The sequence below is a fragment of the Patiria miniata genome, unplaced genomic scaffold, assembly GCF_015706575.1.
Source record: "Patiria miniata isolate m_02_andy unplaced genomic scaffold, ASM1570657v1 HiC_scaffold_17, whole genome shotgun sequence".
In the NCBI taxonomy this organism is placed as follows: Eukaryota; Metazoa; Echinodermata; class Asteroidea; order Valvatida; family Asterinidae; genus Patiria; species Patiria miniata.
The window spans coordinates 2,978,535-3,001,502 of record NW_024037055.1 but is presented as its reverse complement, the minus strand read 5'-3'; the positions used below and the strand labels follow the sequence as shown (position 1 = coordinate 3,001,502).

Below are 22,968 nucleotides of genomic sequence, written 5' to 3'. Positions count from 1 at the left end.
TCAAATGCTAGTCTTGGTTCCAAGACCTTCGTTGAATACTTTTTCTCCCGGCGTGCGAAAATTATATTGCACTAGTACAGGCGCAGCCCGCGATGAAAAACTGTTATCGATTCTGCAATGTACTCGATACTTATTCACTGTGTTTATTCAACGATTATCGATTCTAGCGCGAACGATTCTGTACTTCTGTAATGTACCGCGTCAACCTCGTCCCCAGGGTGTCGAGCAGTACGCGCCCACCACTACCTGCTCTCTCACCCTGGTATTGGATCATTTGCATTTGCAAGATTTTTGAACACGTATGCAAATGAGGAACAGTCTGGTGCCTGGATATGCGTTACACATTAGCGTTTGTTTTTGTATGCGGTGTCTGGGGTAAAAACAGAGTCAATTCTTAGCAGCGCGAGCACGGCGTGAGTTACGAAAACACGATTTTTGAAATCAAACTGTAACGATCTTATCGAGACAACATGCAGTATCATATTTCATATAAATATGAGCAAATTGGAAAGGAAATTAGTATTTTCGAGAAGGCGTGGACGAATGATCGCAAAAACACGTACTGCACGTTGTGAATAATAGCACCAAGTACACGATAAAAATCCATTACTAGCCAATTGCAGTATCCAATCAGGATACAGGAAGAACGTTTACTATCCAGGGTTTACTACTGGAAACGCGGTTGGAAATAAAGCACTGGGGACGAGGTTGGTACCGCGTATAATATATCGTCCGTATATGCGCGCTGTGGTCCTGTGAAGTGCGCCCTCTGTTGAGTGAAAACAATTGTTTTACAAAAGTATTCATTGGTATGATTACACACGTACACAAACAACGCAGATAGTAACGTCTTGGAACCAAGACTACTCAAATGCGAGCAAAAGCGTTTTCACGAAGAAACACTCACCTTGTTCAGCGCGCGCGCGCTGACCTCCGTTTCCACGAAGTAATACTCTCCTAGTGTTGTAATACATTGAAGCGTGCTACTTCGTGAAACGAAACAATTTCGCAGCTTTTTTTGGTGTTACGAACTAGCACTATTTTTTTTCTATTATTTCTTGTTGTTTTAATATACAAATGGGTCAAAAACAGCAAATTTAATAACATAAATACATCAAGTGTCCACAACGAGAAACCCAACTGAAAATACTCTGCAGTTTTGGCGCAAAGTGTTGTTCTAGAAGGCATTCAACTTTAGATGCCGTTTTCTCCGATTGCTAGTTTTTACTGGTATGTACATGAGTGTTACTTCGTGGTGTCGATGACGTTCAAACATTCTTTACCTAATTGTTAGGCACTGGGCAGCAAAATGACGAGGCTACCAGCAATAAAGGTGATTAACGACCACTTCTATGTTATATAAGTCAACACTTCGAGCATCTCATGATAAGATGTGCATATCTGGTGTCGAGACATCAATTGACGGACCTCACTCGCACTAATGGATAAACCTAAAATGGGATGTTTTGGGGCATCAGTTTTCCTTGCTTTAAGCATTATAATGATGCTGCACCTCAAGTCAGTTCTAGGAGGCAAGATTTTGGTGGCTCCTACGAGTGGGATGTGCAGCCATATGATTTCCAGCATCGAGATCGCCAAAACTTTGTCCTCGCGAGGGAACGAGGTATGGGTCGTCATGAACGAGGAGACCCATTGCCTGTACGTGCAGGGACGCATGGAGATCCCGGACCAGATCCACTTCGCGCTCTTCAAGACCTCTGTCACCGACAAAGATGGCGACACGTTCCTCCGGCGGTACGTCTCCAAACAGTTGCGAGACGAGCGCGCCAGCACGGCCCTGCAATACCGCATCGAAGCCGAGGATCGCGAGATACAAGCACGCCTGGCTGGACGGAAAATGGACGTCTTCAAGGCGTCCAGTTTCGTCAACGATGACATGCTGGGAAACTCCGAACTCATCGAGAAGCTAAAGACAGTAGGATTTGATATAATCGTCGGTGATTTTATCTCATGTTATCAAGTGTTTCTGAGCCAGGTTCTCCAAGTGCCATACATTCATATTGGTCTGACGCCAATTGCGCCGTCGCAGCACGACTACTTTGCCCACACGCCGAGCAATCCAGCCTATGTTCCCGAGAGATTCAGTGCGCTCGCCGATACCATGACCTTCCGGGAACGTCTTAAAAACACCTTATTGTACTGGGTCATGAGTTACACCTACCAAAAGTACATACTGACGCCAATGGACGAGGTCCTACTTAAGCGAAACATCAGGCCCGATGCCAACTTTGGTCAGCTGCTGTCGGAAGCTAAGCTGTGGATCTTCAACTCCGACTTCGTCGTGGATTTTCCACGTCCGCTGAATCCACAAGTCAAGTTCGTTGGTGGATTTCTGACTGGTCCCGCCAAACCACTAAACAAGGTTATTTTCGAAACCTCATTTGACCAAACAATCAATGTAGAAACAAATAGAGCTGTAGTCAAGTTAATCACAATTATGGTCAAAGGAATATAATAACAGGACGTCTCGAAGACGAGACGTCCTGTAAGGACTCGACTGCAACACTGGAGACGAGTGATCAGTGTTTGCCTCTTCAGTTCAAAACAACGCAAAATAGATGACGAAATAACAATAGTTGTTATAATCATTATGTTTTAATATCAAAAAATCTCTTTTCCCCAACAAAGGAGTGGCAGTCGTTTGTTGATAGCTCGGGCGACCACGGCATAGTCATTCTAGCACTGGGAACTCTCATCAACGATGAACTGACGGAGCAACAAGCTGAGAACATCGCCTCCAGTCTGGCTCTACTCTCTCAGAAGGTGGCTTGGAGTTACGGCGGTAAACTACCAAAGACTCTCGGTAACAACACCAAGGTTGTCAAATGGCTGCCGCAAAACGACCTGCTTGGTAAGATGAATAGTAAATATATTTTACAATAGTTTTGGCAACTAGTTTTACTATGCATAACAATGTACAGGTACTGATGTACCAAACGTATAGGCATAGTGTAGGATTAATAACCTTTGTCCAATTTGACAGCCGCAAACCGATCGGCTTGATAAAAGCCCTATATTAAAAAGCCAGTAGGCCTATGCTTTGCATTTTTTAAAACTTATACAAAGACTACGGGCAGCCGAAGGCTGTTACATGTTAAATTCGTGAATGGGGCACTGGACTTTAATCATTCGGCACCTATAGAAAGGCAGCATTCCCCGAGCTTCAAAACAAACACTTACTTTACACGTTGTAAAATATCTGCAACAGTGCTTTATTCCGATACAGTTGTAACGTAAATGCAAGAAGGTCTCATAGTTTGTTTGTTTCCTTTTTTTCTTCTCAAACCTCGACTTTGTCCCCCTTTAGGTCACCCGAAGACCAGAGCTTTTATTTCCCACGGTGGTCTGAACAGCATCCATCAGTGCATCTACCACGCCGTACCGATTGTGGGAATCCCAGTCTTTGGGGATCAGAAGGATAACTTTATTCGTCTCGGCGCCAGAGGAATGTCCATCTTACTCGACATTCGTCGTCTGTCTGATCGTTCCATCTACGACGCCACGGTGGAAGTCATTTATAACAAAACGTGAGTTGAAGGCTGAATTCAAGCCCATTAGAAACGGTTGCTGTTCTTTTAATATCGTGCGCTCGCTTTCGCTTTAGTTTATACGCCGCGCAAAACTTTAGAGGTAAAGTGATCAAATTGATTTCCATTGCAATATTTTTGTTAGAATCTCTTAGGCCAAAAAAAAGTCTCCGGTTTCTGGTATGGAGCTTGCCCAAAAAGTGGTGCGGCGACGCGGCTTTTTTTTTTTTTTTTACCTGATTTTTTTGCTTCAAATGTCGACTGATGACTGCAAATGGTGCCCGACTAAACTTAGTGCAAATATATGGGAGTCCAGAGAGGCCACATAAAGCTTATTCTCGACCATAACCCAATCTAAAAACACGTTAAAATTGTGCGGCAGCAGGATTCCAGTCAAACCAGTGAGTTTGGCGGTTTTGAGACATCATCTTTCATTGAAAAACAAACTTTTTCATTTTGCCGACGCGCATGGCTACGGCAACGCGCGCGCATACCCGAAACCGGAGACTTTTTGGGGGGGCCTTAGCGTCTTTTTTTTTATCCGTGTAGTCAAGTCCATCACAAGTCCGTTTCAAGTCCAGTCACAAGTCAGTAGGAGAAGATAATGAACAATACATAGAATGCCTTTGAAACGTCTTTTGTGACTTGACTCGTTACTTATAATCGATGACTTGTGACAGACTTGAAAATTACGTGAGCCAAAAACATGTCTTTGCGTCCACCATGTTACAGGTACAAAGAGGCAGTCGAGCGTTACTCAGCGATCGCTCGCGACCGCGTCATGTCGATGACCCCACTGGAAGAGGTCGCTTACTGGGTGGAGTACGCCGTCAAACACGGCACAGATCATCTCAAGCCACGCTCCATGCACCTGTCGTTCGTTCAGAACTACCTGCTGGACGTAATTGGCGTCACTGCCATCATGGCTGCACCCATATATTGGTGCCTTACCAAAATCTGCTGTGGACTATTTAGAAAGTTAAGTCCATAAATGGGTTCATATTTGTAAGACTGAGACAAATGTAACAATGATGAACAGTGGAAAAACGATGAACATCGAAGACGGTATTATTACTCCCAACATTTCAGTCAGAATCGTAGGTTCTGCGTGCACGGGCGTCGCTGAATTAATTCAAGTGTGGGGTTGGGACCGGGAGGAGGGGGGACAATGAAATTTTCCAAAGACGGGTCCGGGAGGGTGGTTATGATAGCCAGGCATTTCCCCCGTTTATTTGGCCGCCGCGAAATCGAAACGCTGGGGAAGGGCGCTTAGGGGTGTATAGGGAGGAGGATTTTGACATTAGCTGACGAATGGGGGGGGGGGGGCTCTATTCAAGGCGGACAGGACTGGACGTCTTACAAAAGTTGCCGCTAGGTGGCGCTGTTGAAAGCGGTTTATTTCCCGACACGATTTTTGTCGACAGGACAATATTATGCCAGCTAAAATGACTCACCCCCTCTAGTGACGCCCCTGCCTGCTCGAGAAGATAAGCTTCGAATGTTTTAACCGTTGATTTTCCAGAAAAATTCAAACGTAGGATCACCATATGCTTATCTTGTTATTAATCAATTAACGATATTAAATACCGGATTATCCGAACATAATGCATAATGCCAACGAAGCATTCGAGAATATACGGATTAAAGCTTAAAAAAAAGAGAATATTAATTTAAAGATGTGAGATTACAGTTCTTATTTCTGCACCTTTAAGTGCATCCTATCTTCAACTTCATTTAGGTCAATAGAGGGCGCTATACGCGCACCAAGATGGTACACCGTACAACCATCCACAAGGATTATTATTGCCAGTTTGTTGATGCGTGAGCCTGTCAATATTAATAATTTAGGGGGATGTTAATGAAGGCCTGCGGGTATGAAAAACGTACAGAAGATTTTCATACGAGCAAGTCAACGGACTGAACTTACTCAAGATAACACAATTTTGTATATATTCTAAAAAAAAAATTGAAAAAGGAAACTCAGGAGGTTGCAGGTTTAAACCCTGCTTTTCAATTATTTCGTTCTGCAAAAAAAACCCAAAAAACAAAAACAAAAACAAAAACATACAATCTTGGAACACGTATATAATCAGACGGATGCCTCGGGTTTTTTTCCTCAGAAGTCAAATCATTTTATTTCGCAGAATTTCACAAAGTCTAGCAGTTGATATTTTGTGATTTTTTTTATGTACAAATCGGATCTGGAAGGAAAAAATAATTTACTTCCATCTCTTGATTAAAACGCTAGCATGGAATGCATTTTTTGTCTTTATTAATCTATCCTTTCTAAGGCATTTCATGTTTTTAAGTTGTCCACTAACATTTGCTTTCGACACATTGATTTCACACAACAGGTTGGGTTTTTTTTCTTCTGGTAATTACAATAAAGTCCGACTAGAATAGGATTAATGTCTCGTAACCGACTTTAATAAAAATCATCAAGCCTAAAGTAAATACATTAAATCCGTCTTGATTTTACTGTTGTTTGCTTTAACACCTTCTACTGTAACTATTATTAATGAAGTAAATAAATACAATTGGATGATTTGCCAAATATGTGCAATTTGCACTTCATAGTTTATCCAAAGTACGCAAATAAAGAAGTACTTTATCATCACATAGCTATAACATAACTCCCGAGTAGAAACACTATTTAAGGGATCTGAAAATTTGGCGAAAACTTTAAAAGGAAAAAAGAAAATATATTTTGGTCATAAATTTTAATGACCTTTCTTACAAGAAATCTTCGTCATTTTCTAGTATAGATTGTAACTGTTATCTTTATTTACAAACGTATTCCATGGTCAACTGTTTAGTTTTCTCCTTTTTTTTCTCTCTCCTGTATTAAATGTCCCTTGACAGGGCTAAACTATTTTAAGGCTAAAAACTGAATGACCAGCATTCTGGTCTTTTCGTAAAAACATAAACCAGTGGTCAATCAAACGTGAGTTGAAATAATAAGAATAATAGTGAATCTGTTACAAGTGTTGGGTATGCGATAGGACGCCCTCAGTGTTCTATCGTTCACCCGCCCGCTTGCCGAAGGTGAAGCTGGACAGACCGCTCCGCTTGCCGAACGAGAAGCTGCTGCCGAGGGCGCGCTTGTTGTCCTGCAGGAGGGCGTCCTCATCGGCGAATCTGTCCACATCCGGGACCCCTCTCTTGCCGAAGGTAAAGCTGCTGCCGAGTCCCGCGCGTTTGCCGAAGTCGAAGGAGGAGTAGCCACGCTTGCCGAAGGCAAAGTTGCTGCCAAGGGCCCGCTTGCCGAATGCGTAGGAGCGGAACAGATCGGCTCTCTTTTCCGGGCTCCACGCGTCTTCACGCTTGCCGAAAGTGAGCGAGCGCAGCCCGCTCATGCTATACGGTCCATTGGACCGTTTGCTGGCGTCAAGCTCCTCCTCCAGACCGGTCAACTCGTCGTCTCGCTTGGCTACGCTGTACGGGTTGACCTCATCTAGTTCCCGCTTTTGATACTGGTAAGGGAGGAAGAATTGCCCTCTCTTGCCGAATACGAAGCCGCTGGGCCGGCCCGGTACGTCTGTTCTCCTGCCGTACGGGTAGAATGGCTGCTGCGCTGCCAGATCAATCTCACGTTGCCTGTCGCTAACATCTCGCTTGGTGGCGCTGTGTAGATGCTGGTCATCACTGTCCCTGATTCCTTTTAAATTGTCAAAACCATTCTGCAAAACAAGGCACACACAAAAAAGAAAGCATGAAATAATACACGTCAATCAACAGGGTCAGATTTTTGGAAGAGGAAAGCAACTTTACGCACGATTACCGGGGAGCTAAACCATTTTTGTCCAGTTCCCCGACTTCAAACTGATATTTGCAGTTTAACCGGCATCCCAGGTACCGTATGTCACCAGTCTATTGGACGTCAATTGCTATCCAAAAAGAGCTTAAATTCATCACGTTTTGCGCAACACTTCAGAACATTAACGCAGTTTGAGATGCCTATCACCATATTTTATCTGTACAGTATGGACTGTGTTATTTCACCGTTATACTTGCAGTTGTTCCTTCCGCATTCTGCTCTGAAATAGTTATAATTATTCGTTGGTATCTGTCAAGCCCTAAGCGGTTCCTTTTATGTGACGAGTAACTGTTTTGGTGTCGGTCTATCAAAGCCCGGATGTGTTGGCTAAACCTGAGGGAGCCAGACTAAAATAATGGCGAATGTAAAATGAGTCCCAGGGCCTTTGTCGCTTATTAACTTCTCTCGCAGTCAGTACTTATGCCGAAGGGTACTTTAGCCGACGAGGTGTAGTACGTGTTCAGCTCGTCAAATAATTCTTATTGAAAAAAAACCCGGATTTTAACAAACATTCGAAGGGTGATAAGAGCGAGTTCTGCCGCCTGAGGGCGTCTGAGGCGCTCAGTGTTTCTGAGGACTCCGGAATGACTTGATTAAATTTCGGAGCAATCGACAATTGTTTTGCTTTGGAGATAACCTAGATGATAGCAGTAAATAGGAGGGATAGCTTAAATAATAACACGTTTTTGCCCCCTCCAACACCCACGGCATAACGTTATTACTATAACACGCCGATCTGTTTTATAATGACTCGCGAATAGTCGTCTGGTCTAGTGGGAGTTTCTCCACCCGGGGCCCCTCGGACCTCGTTGGGAATCGCCGGGAAATTACACGCATTGCCCGGGCCGCGCCGCCGCACCACGCCAATTAAAATCAACACAATATCCGTCTGGGCCCCGCTGGATGCTAGCGGTGCTTTGAATTAGCCTCCAAACCTATTTTCATTTGATCAGCAAGCATCCTAAGGTAAATCCTGTTCCTCTAGCTCTAGAACGAATGCTTTTAAAGGATGTGGGCCTATAAGTAGAGAGAGGAAGTGACCCCAGTTGACCCCACTCCATGGTTAAAAGTGGCGGCACATCAGTGAAGCAGTCGACAGCTGTTAATAGCGCACGTGTGTTTGTTGCTTGATATCATTGGAATGAATTGAATTCTTCGCTGGTCAAGATGGCAAGAGTGGCCAATAACATCACAATTTGACTTCGGGGAACCTGACCAAGATGCCGGAGGTAAGGACAATCAATTAGGTCCAAAATTACTTCCGCCGAAAAAAAATATATATTTACTTACTTTCTCTATCTAGGGATAAAGATTTTGTAATGACGAAGGGGCGCAGAGATACATCTCAGCTTTAATAATAAACAGTTCTTATATAGCGCATAATACATTAAGTCTCTATGCGCTTCTGGTGAACAGGTGAGTTTTAACAAGTTGTTTGAATTGATCCAAGGTGGGACAGGTTTTGATATGGTTAGGGAGATCATTCCATAGTTTGGGAGCAGTGAATTGAAAGGCACGTTGACCGTATGATTTGGTGGTAAATGGGTAAGGAGTAAGAAGATCTATGGAACTATACTAGCGGAGGGTTCTTGTTGGTTGATATTTGTTGATTAATTCTTGGAGGTAAATTGGTGCTAATCCATGTATGCATTTGTAAATCAGAACCAGTAATTTGAAAGTTGTCCGGGATTTAACTGGTAACCAATGCAGCTCATGTAGAACTCATGAAAGTGGGTTCATGCAAGCGTGTGAAGTGTGTTTATTTGTTTTGTCTACATCATGGAGTAGACCCTGAACGTACCCCACCCCACCCCTCCTCTTCTTTAAGTGCAGATAAATGGACGTAGGGCTATTATTAAGGGAAAGTTTACCCAAACAATTTGAAAGTGAATGTGTCATGGACACCATGGTCACTTTTAAGTGTTTGTCCCCGGCTGGAAGTATGCATAAGAGCACTTATCATTGGTTTCATTGGCGATTTATTCACTTACTTCCACAGTTATTAGCGCCTGTACGCGCCGCTAGGCTTCCCTGGCTAATAGAGAGTATTACAGAACAAACACTGAAATGATATAGGCCTAGGTTCATTCTGTTATTCGCTACCTTCATCCTTAATACGAGTATTATTGCTCCTTAATTGGAGAAATATTAGTTACTGTCGCCGCTGAGAAATAACGACATAGGACTGGTCTAATTTGTTCCAGACCAACTGTTTTCATTTAGCTTAGTTAGTGAGTCCACCCACATAATTATTTTCATTAAATTTTGGCGCATTACAGTCGCCCTGAATCATTTAGTCTGCCGGTGTGAATAATTTGTGACGATTAAAATGTCCTTCAAGGCTTCAAGAACTACTAAATTAATAAGAGATGAAAGGATTGTTTTCCTGATTGAAACTGGAAAGAAATTAGCACTAATCGATGTGTTGTGGTCGCGGATTCAATCGAGGTTTTTTTTTTCTGGCGTGGGCGATCGACAGTGAAACAATAGAGATTAAAACTAATAGCGCATCTGGACCGTTATATTATGTGGAAAGATTAAAGGGTCAAGGGGAAAAATGTACCATGCGCAGTACTTCTCTGGGAGGGACTGCCCCTACTTTCCCCGAGAGAGATCCGTATTCGACATGAGATCTGCAATCATTCCTGAATGACCCTATCACATATCATGCCTCGAGTGACTATAGAGAGCCATTGGGGTGATTATACACACTCCACCGAAATGTCATGGCGCGTTGAAGTGATTAGTACACTGTTATCATATCATCGATGGATAGGCAGAAGCAACTGTCTTGGTTTTGCAAAACATTATTTTGTCCGTGACTCGACCAAATGCAATTTCGATTGTGTTTGCAACCATTAACCAACGATTTCACAATTTCTTTCGACATGGGAGAACTCTGAGCTTTCTAATCGAATTTAGCACGGCTAAATGTTCTGCAATCACCGCATTACTTTTATACTACATGTGCCCATAAGACCCTTTTAAGCTAATTAGGTGATTTTATGTTATCCCACTTCTGACACCAATTGCGATAAAGGTTTGTGAGCCTTCAAAGTAAAGTTTCCCGGTCGCAAAAAGATCTCTGCTGTTATAGACCGCATATAATTTGTGTGTGTTGTGTGTACTACTTCGGAGGACCTGTTCTTGTCTATTTCACATGCGAGCCTATTATATCAAATCCCACTTCTGACACCATCCTTACCGTCCTCTCAGCAGGGTAAAAGTCTTCTTGTTCCTCCGCGTTTGCAGCATCCTGACCGGCCGACTGGCATACTAGCAGACTAGCTATTCCAAGAAGGGCTACGAGTCGCAACATCTGAGAAATAAAAAAAAAGGTGAAAGAAGGTGGATTGGTGTTGTCAAGTTGGCAACAATACCTGTAATAAAGCCATTAATATATAATTGGCAAGAGCAGTTCCGTTGTGGTCCGCATGGACAGCTCTGAAGTCCTGGAATGAATTTTCCTTAGTAAAGAGGAGGTTTCATACCGGCTAAACACGAAAATGAAGAAATATTTCTTAAAACGAATTTTTTTGTGTTTGTTTTTTGTTATCTCGTGCCACACATCAACAATATCATGAAGGTATTGATTCAAAAAAGTGAGCAAAACAACTGAGCGAAACTTCAGAGTAACCATGAAACATTAATGTCAAAATGTATCATTCCTCGGTCACAAATACATCTCCGCGCCGCTTGTTTTGGAGGTTGCCCGCATGTCACACTTAGTCAGCCTATCGGCCTTCAGGTCTTCCTGTAATATTTCGCTTATCAGCTCTCGACAAGTCACGCATGACTTGCAGCGATAAATGTGGAGCTTCTACACCGGTAACTTTTAAGGTTGTGCCCCAACCCCTCACACCGGGGTTTTCGTCTACCAAGCCGCGCCGGTGCATCCACGCGTAATCCGCCCGCCAAGCCGATCGATAGTATCGGTGTACCACTCGCGCGTGGTTGTGAGTGCTACAAGCATTATTTTTATATTTAGATACCAAAAGAGGTATCAACAAGAGTCAAAGGAGTAGGCAGGAAGCAAAAATGACACCCAATGACGTCAATGAGATATACACTTGGCGAACATTACCCTAAAAAACTGTAATGTTAAATGACTTTTGTCACGAAGAAAGGCTTATCAAATACCAACATCACGAGAGTTTGGCGAGGCGACTCCAAATGGTATCACGGCATACTTAAATGATGGGAGGTGATTTTCAAATCGCTTCCTTACTACTTGAAGCACGTCCGTCACGAACTTGTAAAATTGGAATGTGCTGTGTCTATCGATACACTTGAAATGGGAGCTGGCTTTTAATGCTGTTTGGCGAATCTTAGCAGCTGAATGTGCAACTCACTATACGTAGCATGTTTGAATGAAGAAAAATGAGGCTGACAATTCTTTTTCACTGTTTTATCATTCAGTGCACAATGTCAAGTTGCAATTTTGAATACCGATGCATTCTGTATGTATGAGTGTTCCAATTGAATAGTGGACCTGGGTAACCATGACGACGCCCTAATAGATGCAAATGTGCACTTTACCCACATCAGCATTATTTGTACAAATTCAATTATTTTTTTATTCCCGAACGGTTGACGCTGAGAACCTGTGACCTATTTTTCGATTAAATGAAATCATTGTTTTTGCTCTGCTTTTTTTTCGGAAATCGTCTCAGGAATTCCCAAGCTCAGCGGGCGACAGAGTGAGAACCGAGGCCGACAAAAAGCTCGGAGCCACCGCGGGAAATCCTGGCAACTCCGCGCTGAGAACCGTGCTCGGCATCCAAATCAATTCCCAGTTGGTGTTAACTAAGTTTCTTTCTTCTTCTTTTTTTCCTGACAAATTTAATAAGGTGGTAGATGTTATCCGACACTGATTAAATTGTAATTTTACCGTACGGGTTGTGTGTTAAATGCCTTTGGTGGTGTTACTATAATTGGTGGGTCAAGAAGAAGAAATATATGATTAAATAATTGTTCCAGGTTTTATACCATTATCATTTATTCCAACAACAAGCAAGCGTTATTTCGTTTTGGAAAGTTAAATAAAAGGGAGAATATCGGTCCAAAATCAAATTGATCTGTAATTGTTATTCACGGTTTGACTACTCCAACATTGAGTATTTTTATTAAAAAAGGGAACCTGTGCTCCTGGCTAATACCAGGGGAACACGACCTTTAAAAAGACGGGACCGTTGTTGTTGGATAACTAGGGCCGTGTTTTGATTGCTTGCGCCCAGTGTACCTGTCCGACTTTACCGGCGACAAACCTCACTGCTTTCTGGGGAATTGACGATATTGCGCTATCTGGATTAATAAGTGCAATGACATGATTTTTTTCTCAAAAATTCTAATCTTTGGTGTCAGGTTTCACATCATTTTTTTTCCGAGGGATCCGGGAAGGAGTGTTGCTGGTAATACGGAATGAACATTGTCCGTTCCAGTTGCAATAACCTCCAGCGTGTTCGCGAGTTTCCTCGGGGATATGTTCCAAATAAATTACGATAACAGAGTACGATCACAAGATCAAGTGCAAGCAAAAACGGAGTAGTGTTCTATTTCTTCAATAGTGTGAATGTTTGTGAGGGGTGGCTGTTATCCTGTTCGTGATACAGCAAGGGTACACTGCTCGTAAACGTCTGGAACAACTTTGATTTCGAGAATTTGCAACAATCTACGGGGAAGGTGTCCCATCAGTTCAAAGCCTGAGTGCGAGCTCGACAAAACTATTGTTGAGAATACAGCTGTCTGGTTCCTGATCTCAACAAAATGAATACATACAATCACTTCAAAACACATCGGCATATAGGAGAAATTGCCTTAGTCATTAGGCATGGTCATGGGCCAATTAGTTTGGCCTGTTGCCAAGTGTCCATTATGGAGATAAAGACTTGTGATCAGAGGATCAAGGGTTCGAATTCAGCCGCTGGCCCTTTGTGTCCTTGGGCGAGCCACTTAATCGTAACTTGCCTCTCTCCACCAAGGAATACAAATGATTACCAACATTAGCCGGGGAGTAACATGGGGAGTTACCAGCGATAGTGGACTGGCATCCCATCCATAGATATAGGGAATAGTATTCTCAGTCTTGAAAAAAAAAATGTAAACACCGGCCTCGTGAGCCATATTGTCTCGGAACAAACTTGACTTTACTAACATCAGGACAACAAAATAACAACAATCCATCTCTCAATGTGTCCTCTCTGTCTCTCAATCCCTAGTCATGGTCGGTTGATACCGATCGGCCTTATATTGTAGCCTCGTATATACTCGGGGAGCCGTAAGCGCGCTGAGATGGCTATCGCTTGGGCTAGCGTTACACAATCGATAACGGCGATACGATCAAAAGGAGAAAAAGAAAGAAGAGGGAAAAACCTTTCAAGAGAGCAAACATGTTGTTGCCGAGCGGCTGCCTCTTTTTGTTAGTCTCGCCTGGCCAATCAAGCGTGATGCGCGGAGAGTGAATTTAAGGCGAAAAGTGTATCTTGAACGAGGACAAAAAAAATAATCGTTTGCGGGAGCTCTGTCCTCCTAATAATTATTGCAATTGCGACACTTTCACCCCTTTTTTGGCTAGAAATTATTGAATAAAACTCTTTAAACTGAATGAAACAACTCGGATACAAAACTGGTAAAGTACTTAAATTTTAATTCAGTTATTAAATGTTTTTTTCGTGTTTTTTTTAAATAATTCTCATTGTTAGTTCATTAAAATAACTGTGATAGGAAATGCAAAATATCTGCCGCCGTACGATAATGAAAAATAATATTTTACTTCAAAATTTCTCAAAATGTAAAATAAACGCTCATAATAGTGTGCTATTAAACAGTTTCATAGATTGTGCGTTGTAGGGAGAAAAATTTTCATTCACGGAGCGAAGTGTGAATTGACGAAGATTGCAAAACACTCTGTCCGATTTGGCTAAATGTAAATGCACCAGGCAAGTATTGATAACACTCTGTGCGTATACACCGACATTCAGACAAGTCTGTCATCAACAAGTCGATGTCTGTTCAAGAGGAGAAATCCACCCCAGCTTGAGAGTGTCAACAATTCCTTGCTCACTCGGGATTACAATCACTTGCTATAAATGATGAGGACCGGTAAAACATTTCCCACGCGTCTGTACCATGCCAGTGTATGTCAGACTTATTTTTGTTTCTATCAACGGGATCGTTCGTGAAGTAAGTGCCGGAAAGCCGTCCTTTAGACGAGGGGACATTTCCGTTTACGCCTGAGAAGCGCACGGCCTCACTTCACTCATCCATTTACACAAGGTGACTTTATAACTGGGGTGAAGCAATGGCCGGAATGAAATGGCGGAGAAGAAGAGAGAACAAAAAGTGCCGCTGACTTTTGGCCTTTTTTTTTCATTTACTGGCTTGTGATATAACCACATTTTGATTTGATAATGATTTAATGCAGTAATCGAGAAAGATGTCATTGGGAATTGTTTTTGTCGGATTTCAAATGGATGCTGTTCGAGGAATGAGCAGGTGACAGTTATTACGATTGTGACGAGGGTCAGACTAATTTGAAGGGAGGGGTGACCATACCACCGTGCAGCCTAAATACAGGGAGGGCTGTGACGGGACATCAGCTGACACTAGGTGGCGCTGTTTAGGGTGGCGTTTTGTTGCCCACTGTGAAACGAGTTTGTCCACGTGAACAATGGTTTTGTTTAGTGAAAAAACATGGCCAAAACGTCATCATGAAACTATGGCCCCGTGATGTAGGCCTACAGTATGATACTTTTCGCTATACTTAAACCAGCGATGTAACCGATTTCGGTATAGGTTATCCTGAAAATTGGCTAGACTAGTCCAACTGTGGTTGACTATAGCGTGGGTGATAGCGTACTCTGCTCAAAGCTGACAATTGCAGTTCTGATCAGTGATGACAGAGCTAACGACAACGCATGTTGCTCGTAAGAATGTTGCAGACTCCATAATATACCAAGCGAGAAAAAAAAACCTGTAATTGAGTGATTGGTATGATTAATTGTACAGTGAGTGCTGATTCCGCCAACAACGCGAAAAGCGTCAACACAATTACAAAACGAACAGCTTTGCTGACGAAACCTGCGATCCCGCGTCGGGCCCTCAATATGAAGCAATCGCAAATAGGGTGCCTATGCTTCTAAAAAAAATCTACCTCCGTTTCAACCTGATCGCCGCCTGAGTGCTCGAGACACATACGTCGGGAAAAATTAACCGACACACGCTCAGACCGCCCTTCGACATCAAGAAAAAAATCATTGAAGACCCAAAATATAAACCTAAGCCTACACGTGAGATTTTTTTTCACGTCCTTTCCATTAAGCTCTGTGTAATTATTCAGAAACAAAGACAGCATGCAAACGGTGTTGGCACGATGCATCACCTTCAACCTCTAAATTACAGAAGGGGGACTTCTGTCGGGTAAGGTTGATCCTTTCTAAGCCCCGTGGCGACAAGTAGTTTCGAACCCGTCAATAAAGAGGCTTTAGTAGAAAACGATCGGTCTACAAATAAGAACTAACAGCATGGTAGGAGGATTTTATTTTAGGTTTTACTCTCTTTTAGAATAATTATTTGGTCACATGTTAAAGTCTCCTTTAGCAGGTTGAAGTCCATCACCCTTCAAGTTTTTATTTCTTGAAAAAAGTCTACTTCATGCGATGTCATGATAAAAAGCTCTCAAACAATAAAATATGTGTTGGTGATGATGTTTTGTTCATCCGTTGATGGAATGCCCAAGGCTCACCAACGACAGTCATTATTTTCCTAGCTCGCAAAGCTTTTAAAATGTCCTTCTGGTAAAAATTCTACCATTACCAGATACATAAATTGCTGCCGATCACAAAAGTGGAAAGTTAAAGATGGCGAACAGTACAACATGACACTAACAAATAGCAATCGCTGCGTTGGCGTCGTCATACAGTCATCAAAATGTAAAAATTATGCAAACACTTATATTTTGTGACAACCTAACACTCAAAAGGACTAATGAGCACTCACTGGCACCGAGCTTCTGAACAGAAGGAAATGCGTCAGATGTTTTTATGAGGGGAAAAAATTGTAACAATGACCATTTATACGCGTATAGGCCTAATGATGTATTGATGTTCGTTTCCAGTACGAATATGCACACCTGTTAAAAGTCGGTTTCAAAATTGATTGAAAAAAAACAGGTGTAATAAAAACATGCGAACGGTTTATCAATAACTTTTAATCTGATCATGAAATTCATAACGACCTCGTCATGACCCAGTTTTCCAGACAAGACTAGACAATTTAATTTCCAGGCGTTTATTAAAAAAACTCGTGGAGAGGGCGTTATATTAGCGCTTTGTACCAACCCTCCGCCCCCTCCTCAAAAGCTGGAGAAGAGTTTATCGACAGGTATTACGCCCCGCACTCAACTCGAGTGGGCAATAAAACTGGCGAGACAATATTTGTTGGCGACCTGCGTGCAGGTTCAGACTGGTAGTGCCTCTCTCAGAGTTGGGCCAGGCTTTATTATATGACGCAGGTGGACAGACAAGCATTTTCTGCGATGAATGCTTGCGATACGGCGAGGACGCCGTTACTCATGTTTTGGTTCGAGGCCTTCTGGGCCGTGAAAGACAACGCTTCTGAAGCCGCGAACGTGGGCCCTAATCAGATGCCTTGCAAATTAAAAAATAACATCTAGTTACCAAAGGGAAAAAAACTGGCCAGATTGGTGACAATCCAAGCCAAACGGCTGAACCTACCGTCTTTATTATCCCTTCTCGAATAAATATTCTAACTTAGTGAATATTATTTACATTGACGATGGCGTGTAGTGATTAGGCCTATGGGTGATTTGTTCATTAACTTTTTGCGGACATTTTTGTGTGCTTATCTTCAGCAAGCAGGATTCCGCGTGACACAAACTAGAATTAATTTGTCTTTTAATCTTCAATAAATTGTATGACCCAATGTTGAAATTAATTAACGATAATTATCAGATGTGGAGACTTTTTTTCAGATATAGTCAGAGTTGGATTTCAGCTGCTAGGAACTTGTATTTTGCACTTAAAATTATCCAAAAAGGATTAATGCTTTACCAAAAGAGATGGAAAAGCAAAACAGCAGATCTCGCGTTTCATTGACTCGAATGAAGGGAGCTATAGTATTGACATCAGCAAGGTACACAGAGGCACCATTGGCGAAACAATACTATGACGACGACAATGCCAAATTACCCAACTTCAGACGGTACCTATATGCCACAATGGAAGCAACGGCCAAGTAACCGGAACAGCCACACGGTCAACAACTTCTGAGACAACGCAGAATCAAAATAATCCACACCAAGAGACGACGTCACTGCCCTTGCAAGGATTTTCACTGTCACAATAATATATCAAAACAACAATTTTTGCAAGCATACAGAATGTGAATAATCAGATATGTCATTCCGAAAGCAGAATTGTCAGATAACATGAGTGAAAGTGAGAAAGGAACACATGAGTTTGCCCTTGACATTTTAGCTGTGAGTCCGTTTTAATCTCTTCTAGGGGAAATAGCTGAATAAATCCAGGGCCGAATTGAGGTTGAGAAGAAGAGGATCACCTTGCTCGAACTAAGTCATCAGTCCTCCAAGCCTCGGCACTTCCAGGACTGATTACATGATAAGAATGAACTGAAATCCTAAAGTCTAGGTCGCCTGATGGGTGAAGGTAAGTCACATAGCTTCTGGCCTGGAAAGGTGATTCTCGGGCGGATGAACAGCCAATCGCAATCGCACTCAGTGATCTGATTTGGCGTCTGGTCAAGAAGCAAGGATCGACCAGTTTACTTGAAGGCAGTGACACATCGAGCATGAGACCAAGAACATGTTTGCTTTCCTCTGACGAGACATTCAACCTTGAGTGAACCACGAGATAAGAATTGAAAAACACAAATTACTGTCTCTCTTCACTTAAAATTTTACCTTTTTTCAAATTAAAAAAGATCAAGCACACACAATCAGGCAAATATCTGAGATTGACAGATTTGATAATGTCATTGATAACGAGAAATCCCTGCGACAACCAAAAGAACAAACAAATTTGACAAAAGAACAAACAAATGTGTTTCTCTCAATTGCTTAGATACCGATTATCGTTTGTTTGTTTTGTTTTTGTTTTTGTTTTGTTTTTTTGAGAATTTCTTCCATTTATTAAAGTTTATAAAGTTTCTTGTGATAAGGTATTCGAATGAATACATTTAACTTTTCTCTGCGTGGGCCAAAACTCGTCTCACGTTCAATCAATCAAGTGACGTACATCTCTTCCCAAGTTAACCACCACCAAAAGTGTCTGTGAATCTCGACATCCTCAAATAACAAGCTACCAATGTGAGCCTCTGCACACACAACGCACATCCCCACCAAAGCGTAATCAAAAAGTGGTCTGGTCTACGTGCGGTGATCGATCGCACGATCCGCACGCGCGAATGCAATTATGTCTTTTCATCCAAGGGTGTTAAGGCATTGCTTGTTTGTACGAGTCCTCACCAAGATGCCGCAGTACAAACTGGTGGTGTTTACAGCCGACAACACGCCAATTGACCAAGTCTGCCTCGCCAAGTGGGGGGAAAAAAGCTCATTGGGACTTCAATTTTCCCCATGTTCTCCAGTTAAGACCAGAATAAGAATCAGGTCAACACGGCCTATACTGCATTGTTGTCATTACCGGTGCGTGTTAGTTATTACCAATCTCCCACTAACGAGAAATATTCACTGGCCTTTTGCTACCCCCTTCGGGCGGGATATTGTAAATGGAGTATATTCCCTTTGGGTTAAGACGTGTAAGACGGCCACAAATCTCTTGTGAATGTAGGTAAAAATACTTAAAAGGCGAAGCAAGCAACCACCAATCAACCGAGAGATTGCTGAACATGCATAGGGATCTAGATCTACTTTAAACTCAAGACAAGAAAGAGTTTTTTTCCTTGAGGAAACTAGAAGCCTAGGGATGGTCCTTTCCCCGTTACACACATAATGACTGCGATTCGAATCGAACCTGGGCTGGCGTAAGGACTGATATAGTAGCAGACACTGTAAGGCTCTCTGACAGATTACTTGTCTGCTATTATGCAGAGATCTCACTCTGAATGCAGTCTGACCGAGTCAACTCGGTCTATTTCCCGATCGTCATCCAACTCATAACATCAACAAGCTATACCCCAAGGGATTAACCGCATTCGCCCCGCCTCTACGGTCGGGATTTCCTGGTCCATTTTGTTGAAATTGGGACTAAGCTAACGAAACATAGACTAGGATCACGGCAGTTGATGGAAAAACAGAACATTTACTGAGTGATCTCTTAAGTAGACAAAACTTTAATTCCTTTCTGAAAACAAACCCTGAGTTTTTATCAAAGCCTCTATCGTGGTTGGGAAATAAACTCCTTTCAAATTATAATTTGTCCAGTTTATCCCTGTCTCATCAATATTGTGGTCTAAACGTTTACGATGTAATGCTTCCACATTTCATGTAGTCACGGTCTCAGCTCTAAACACGAGTATAATGGTTCGATAAAACCATACATTTCACGTTCTTCTCATCCCTTTCTGCTTTCGCAATACCAATACTATCAAGCAAGATATATAAACCTAGAAGGGAGGCAAGGTTTAGTTCCAAACCGAATAAAACTTAAAGGGTCATTGCGATGTAATTTCTGTAATGCCATCCTATAAAATTTACCTTTATGTCCCATTTGGCCTTATTATCAATTTTCATTTTGCCATTTCCAAGGGTATTTTGGTGCATTTTCGTTGTTTATGCTAATGCCTATTTCCATATTCATGAAAATGAATATGGAAACTGAGATGCCGTTCCAGGCAGAAACCTCATCGTTGCAGCTATTTCAGCACAAAAAGTTGCTAGAATTTTGGCGATTTTGCTGTCGTAAATGTTCAGTTCTTTGGTGATTCGCTGTTGTGTCAGTACATTGCAGTAAGCCAATTAGCCTTTCTCACAAAAAGTTTTCAATGGGCAAATTTTGGGTTCACAATTTGAATAGAAAACCCCTAAACTGGACAGTGTCTTCCTGAAACGAATCCCAGCAATAGCGCCCTCAGTTGTCCGGAGTGCACTTTTCAATCAAATTAACCAAAAAGAAATGTCAATTAGTTTTCATACATTTAAGAGGAGTTGAAAGTTGCACAAAATGTGTTCCTAAAACAATTCATAGCTTGGGCCCTTTAATAAAACTCATTAAACAAGTGGGCTAATAGTTCGCTGCACCGCACTGGGAGTTTTGCCAAGTCGTCGTCTTACTTTCTGTAGCACAGTCGATGTACAAGGATGAAAGCGACCCAAAACGACCTTGCCTTACGAAAACAACCACCGGACTTTGGAGGATGTACAGACGAGGTTTAATTGCTTAATTGGTCGCTAAAATTACAAAGCTTAATTGCCAGGGGAACAAATGCCAAGCTATGCAAACAATTAGGTTAATTAATCCCTGGGGTGCACTGTTGAAATATTTAGAAATGTATCTCGTATAACGAATTATCAACTGATAACATAAGCTGTGTTTGGTTCGAAGATTTGTTTTATTAAGGAGCTTCACAAAACGAAGAAGAGGGAAACGTTCACCATTAGGCTGCCTCCAGACATATTTTAATTCCATAGAGTAAAAGTGAATAGGACAAATGTTAAAAAAAAAAATTATAAAACAAAATTGAGACTCAAATTGTCTCAATGTTACTGGAGTGAATGATTGTTATGAACACGTTATTGAGATTCATTTCGTTCTTTATATTCTGCAGTGTCTGGCTTGCGGACAATGCGTTGAACGGAGAGAATAAAAAAAAAAAAGAGGAACTAGGAATTGTAAGGAAATTCTATAAGAACATTGGGGTTGGCCGTTGGGTCTAATAGCCGGATCTGAGATCTCTTGGGATCATGTAAGAGGTTTAGTACAATGAGTCTCAAAATAGACCACCTGCTTGTACCGGGAGGCATATTTAAAATGCATAAATGTCTTTCCAAGCTATTACGTTAGCAGCATTTGATTTCAAGTAAACTTCAAGCAAAGGGCATACCGATTCAATATGGTAACCCGTACCCAAAGTTCATTCGCGAGGTAGCGTTTTAGCTATCAGAAGTGCTTCTAAAAGACTTCTCTCTAATTAAAGTACCAAATTTCCGGTGTGATAGATCATTTTTTGGCGGGCTCTGCATGTGCGATCGGAACCTGTTGAAAGCAAGCGAAGCGGCTTTGGGTCTCCTTCACTAAAAATGCTAAAAGCGTACACAGTGACGCCAAACGTTCCGGGGGCACACTTTGCTCACACATCAAACGCGTGCACCGCCCAAACGTCAAGTCCGCTGACTTTATTATAGAGGAACTGATGCAAAGCTTTGTATTAAGGCTACAGATTGTTCATCAAAAACAACTAGGCTAAAAGGCTTTTAGTAAAGCTTTAAAAAAAAAAAACAGGTTTCTTACCTTTAACTGAAAATTTCCCCTGTGACGTCTCTGATCTTTTTTTCAACGGTGACTCGATTTCCTTCACTGTCACAATCTGAAATTGGATTTAAAATTTTGTCAATGGGTGTAACGTGGATGTTGACCTATTATAAGATAGCCCACGAAAGGCATGATAAGCTTGACTAAGGCATGCAGGCACCCAATATCTATTTGAACAAACGCTTTTGGGTTATTTATCAAGAGTTTGATGTGGGCATGCGCAACAAAGGTCTCTTATGGTTGCACAGAGGTAAAAACAGAACGCGAAGCTTAAAATTGGACGTGGCAGCTTAATGCGGGAACATGTGGGGGAGTGTGAGAACATCTGACGTGCAGAATAACATTTATTCACAAATGCAGCGTTGTGAAAATATCTCAAAGCTAGGAAAACATTCCGTTAAAACAGCTTTGCGCACTGAATATTATGGAAGACGTACGGTACATTCTGGAAAGAAAGATGTGAAGATGTGAAATGCTCGAGCCTGTCAATGTGTTTTCACGTCAGAGTCTGACTGACTACAGGGTATATTTGCATGCAACCTTGACTTGCTGGGAAGGCGAAGCATCCTCAATAATTGACACTTGATGAAGCTAACACGACACATCTAACACAATTTTACAATTACAAAATGTTGGGAGACGGGAACGTTGGTCGCGTGATGAATTAGCACTAAAAGGCCCGTGTCAGGCCGAATTAATAACACCGTGCCGCGTTTAGGAGGAGCGCGCCACAGCTGGGACCACGCGGCCCGATCTCGTTAGTCCGCCGAGAGTCCGCCAAGCGGGCTTGCTTAATTTCATCGCCAAATCGACGGACTGCGAGACGACTCATTAGCGACTACGAAACCACCTGATTCCTGCCAAGATTGTTGGACAAACATCTGAGCGTGCCCCTGAAGACCTTTTCTATGATTTCTTTTTGGGAGAAGCGCCTTTGGCGCCAAAATCAGCTAAAGATTCGCAGAATCAAATCAAAGGGTCTTAAATAACATTACTTCAGATTTTTGAGCATCTCATTTCATCAGTCTCAACGAAAATCTGATTGTAGTTTCTGGCGTTACAACAAAATAATGATGAAATGTGCCTCCAGTGGGAAAAAATGAACCAATGGCTGAATGAAAGTATCTAGTGTCAA

General features: G+C 42.1%; 2 protein-coding genes across 2 annotated transcripts; one reads left to right on the top strand and one right to left on the bottom strand.

Moving 5' to 3' along the window:
* Positions 1–1,358: 1,358 nt before the first annotated feature.
* Positions 1,359–5,434, top strand: LOC119723452 (UDP-glucuronosyltransferase 2B20-like). Its single transcript, XM_038194116.1, has 4 exons — positions 1,359–2,383; positions 2,650–2,872; positions 3,329–3,548; positions 4,281–5,434. Exons 1-4 carry the CDS (start codon positions 1,442–1,444, stop codon positions 4,537–4,539), a joined length of 1,644 nt encoding a protein of 547 aa, XP_038050044.1. The 5' UTR covers positions 1,359–1,441; the 3' UTR covers positions 4,540–5,434.
* Positions 5,435–5,955: 521 nt separating this feature from the next.
* LOC119723453 lies at positions 5,956–22,355 on the bottom strand. Its single transcript, XM_038194118.1, has 4 exons — positions 22,271–22,355; positions 21,813–21,888; positions 10,571–10,684; positions 5,956–7,228 (listed from the first exon to the last, which is right to left on the bottom strand). The coding sequence occupies exons 3-4, from the start codon at positions 10,682–10,684 to the stop codon at positions 6,566–6,568; spliced, it is 777 nt and encodes a 258-aa protein (XP_038050046.1). The 5' UTR covers positions 21,813–21,888; positions 22,271–22,355; the 3' UTR covers positions 5,956–6,565.
* Positions 22,356–22,968: the final 613 nt, after the last annotated feature.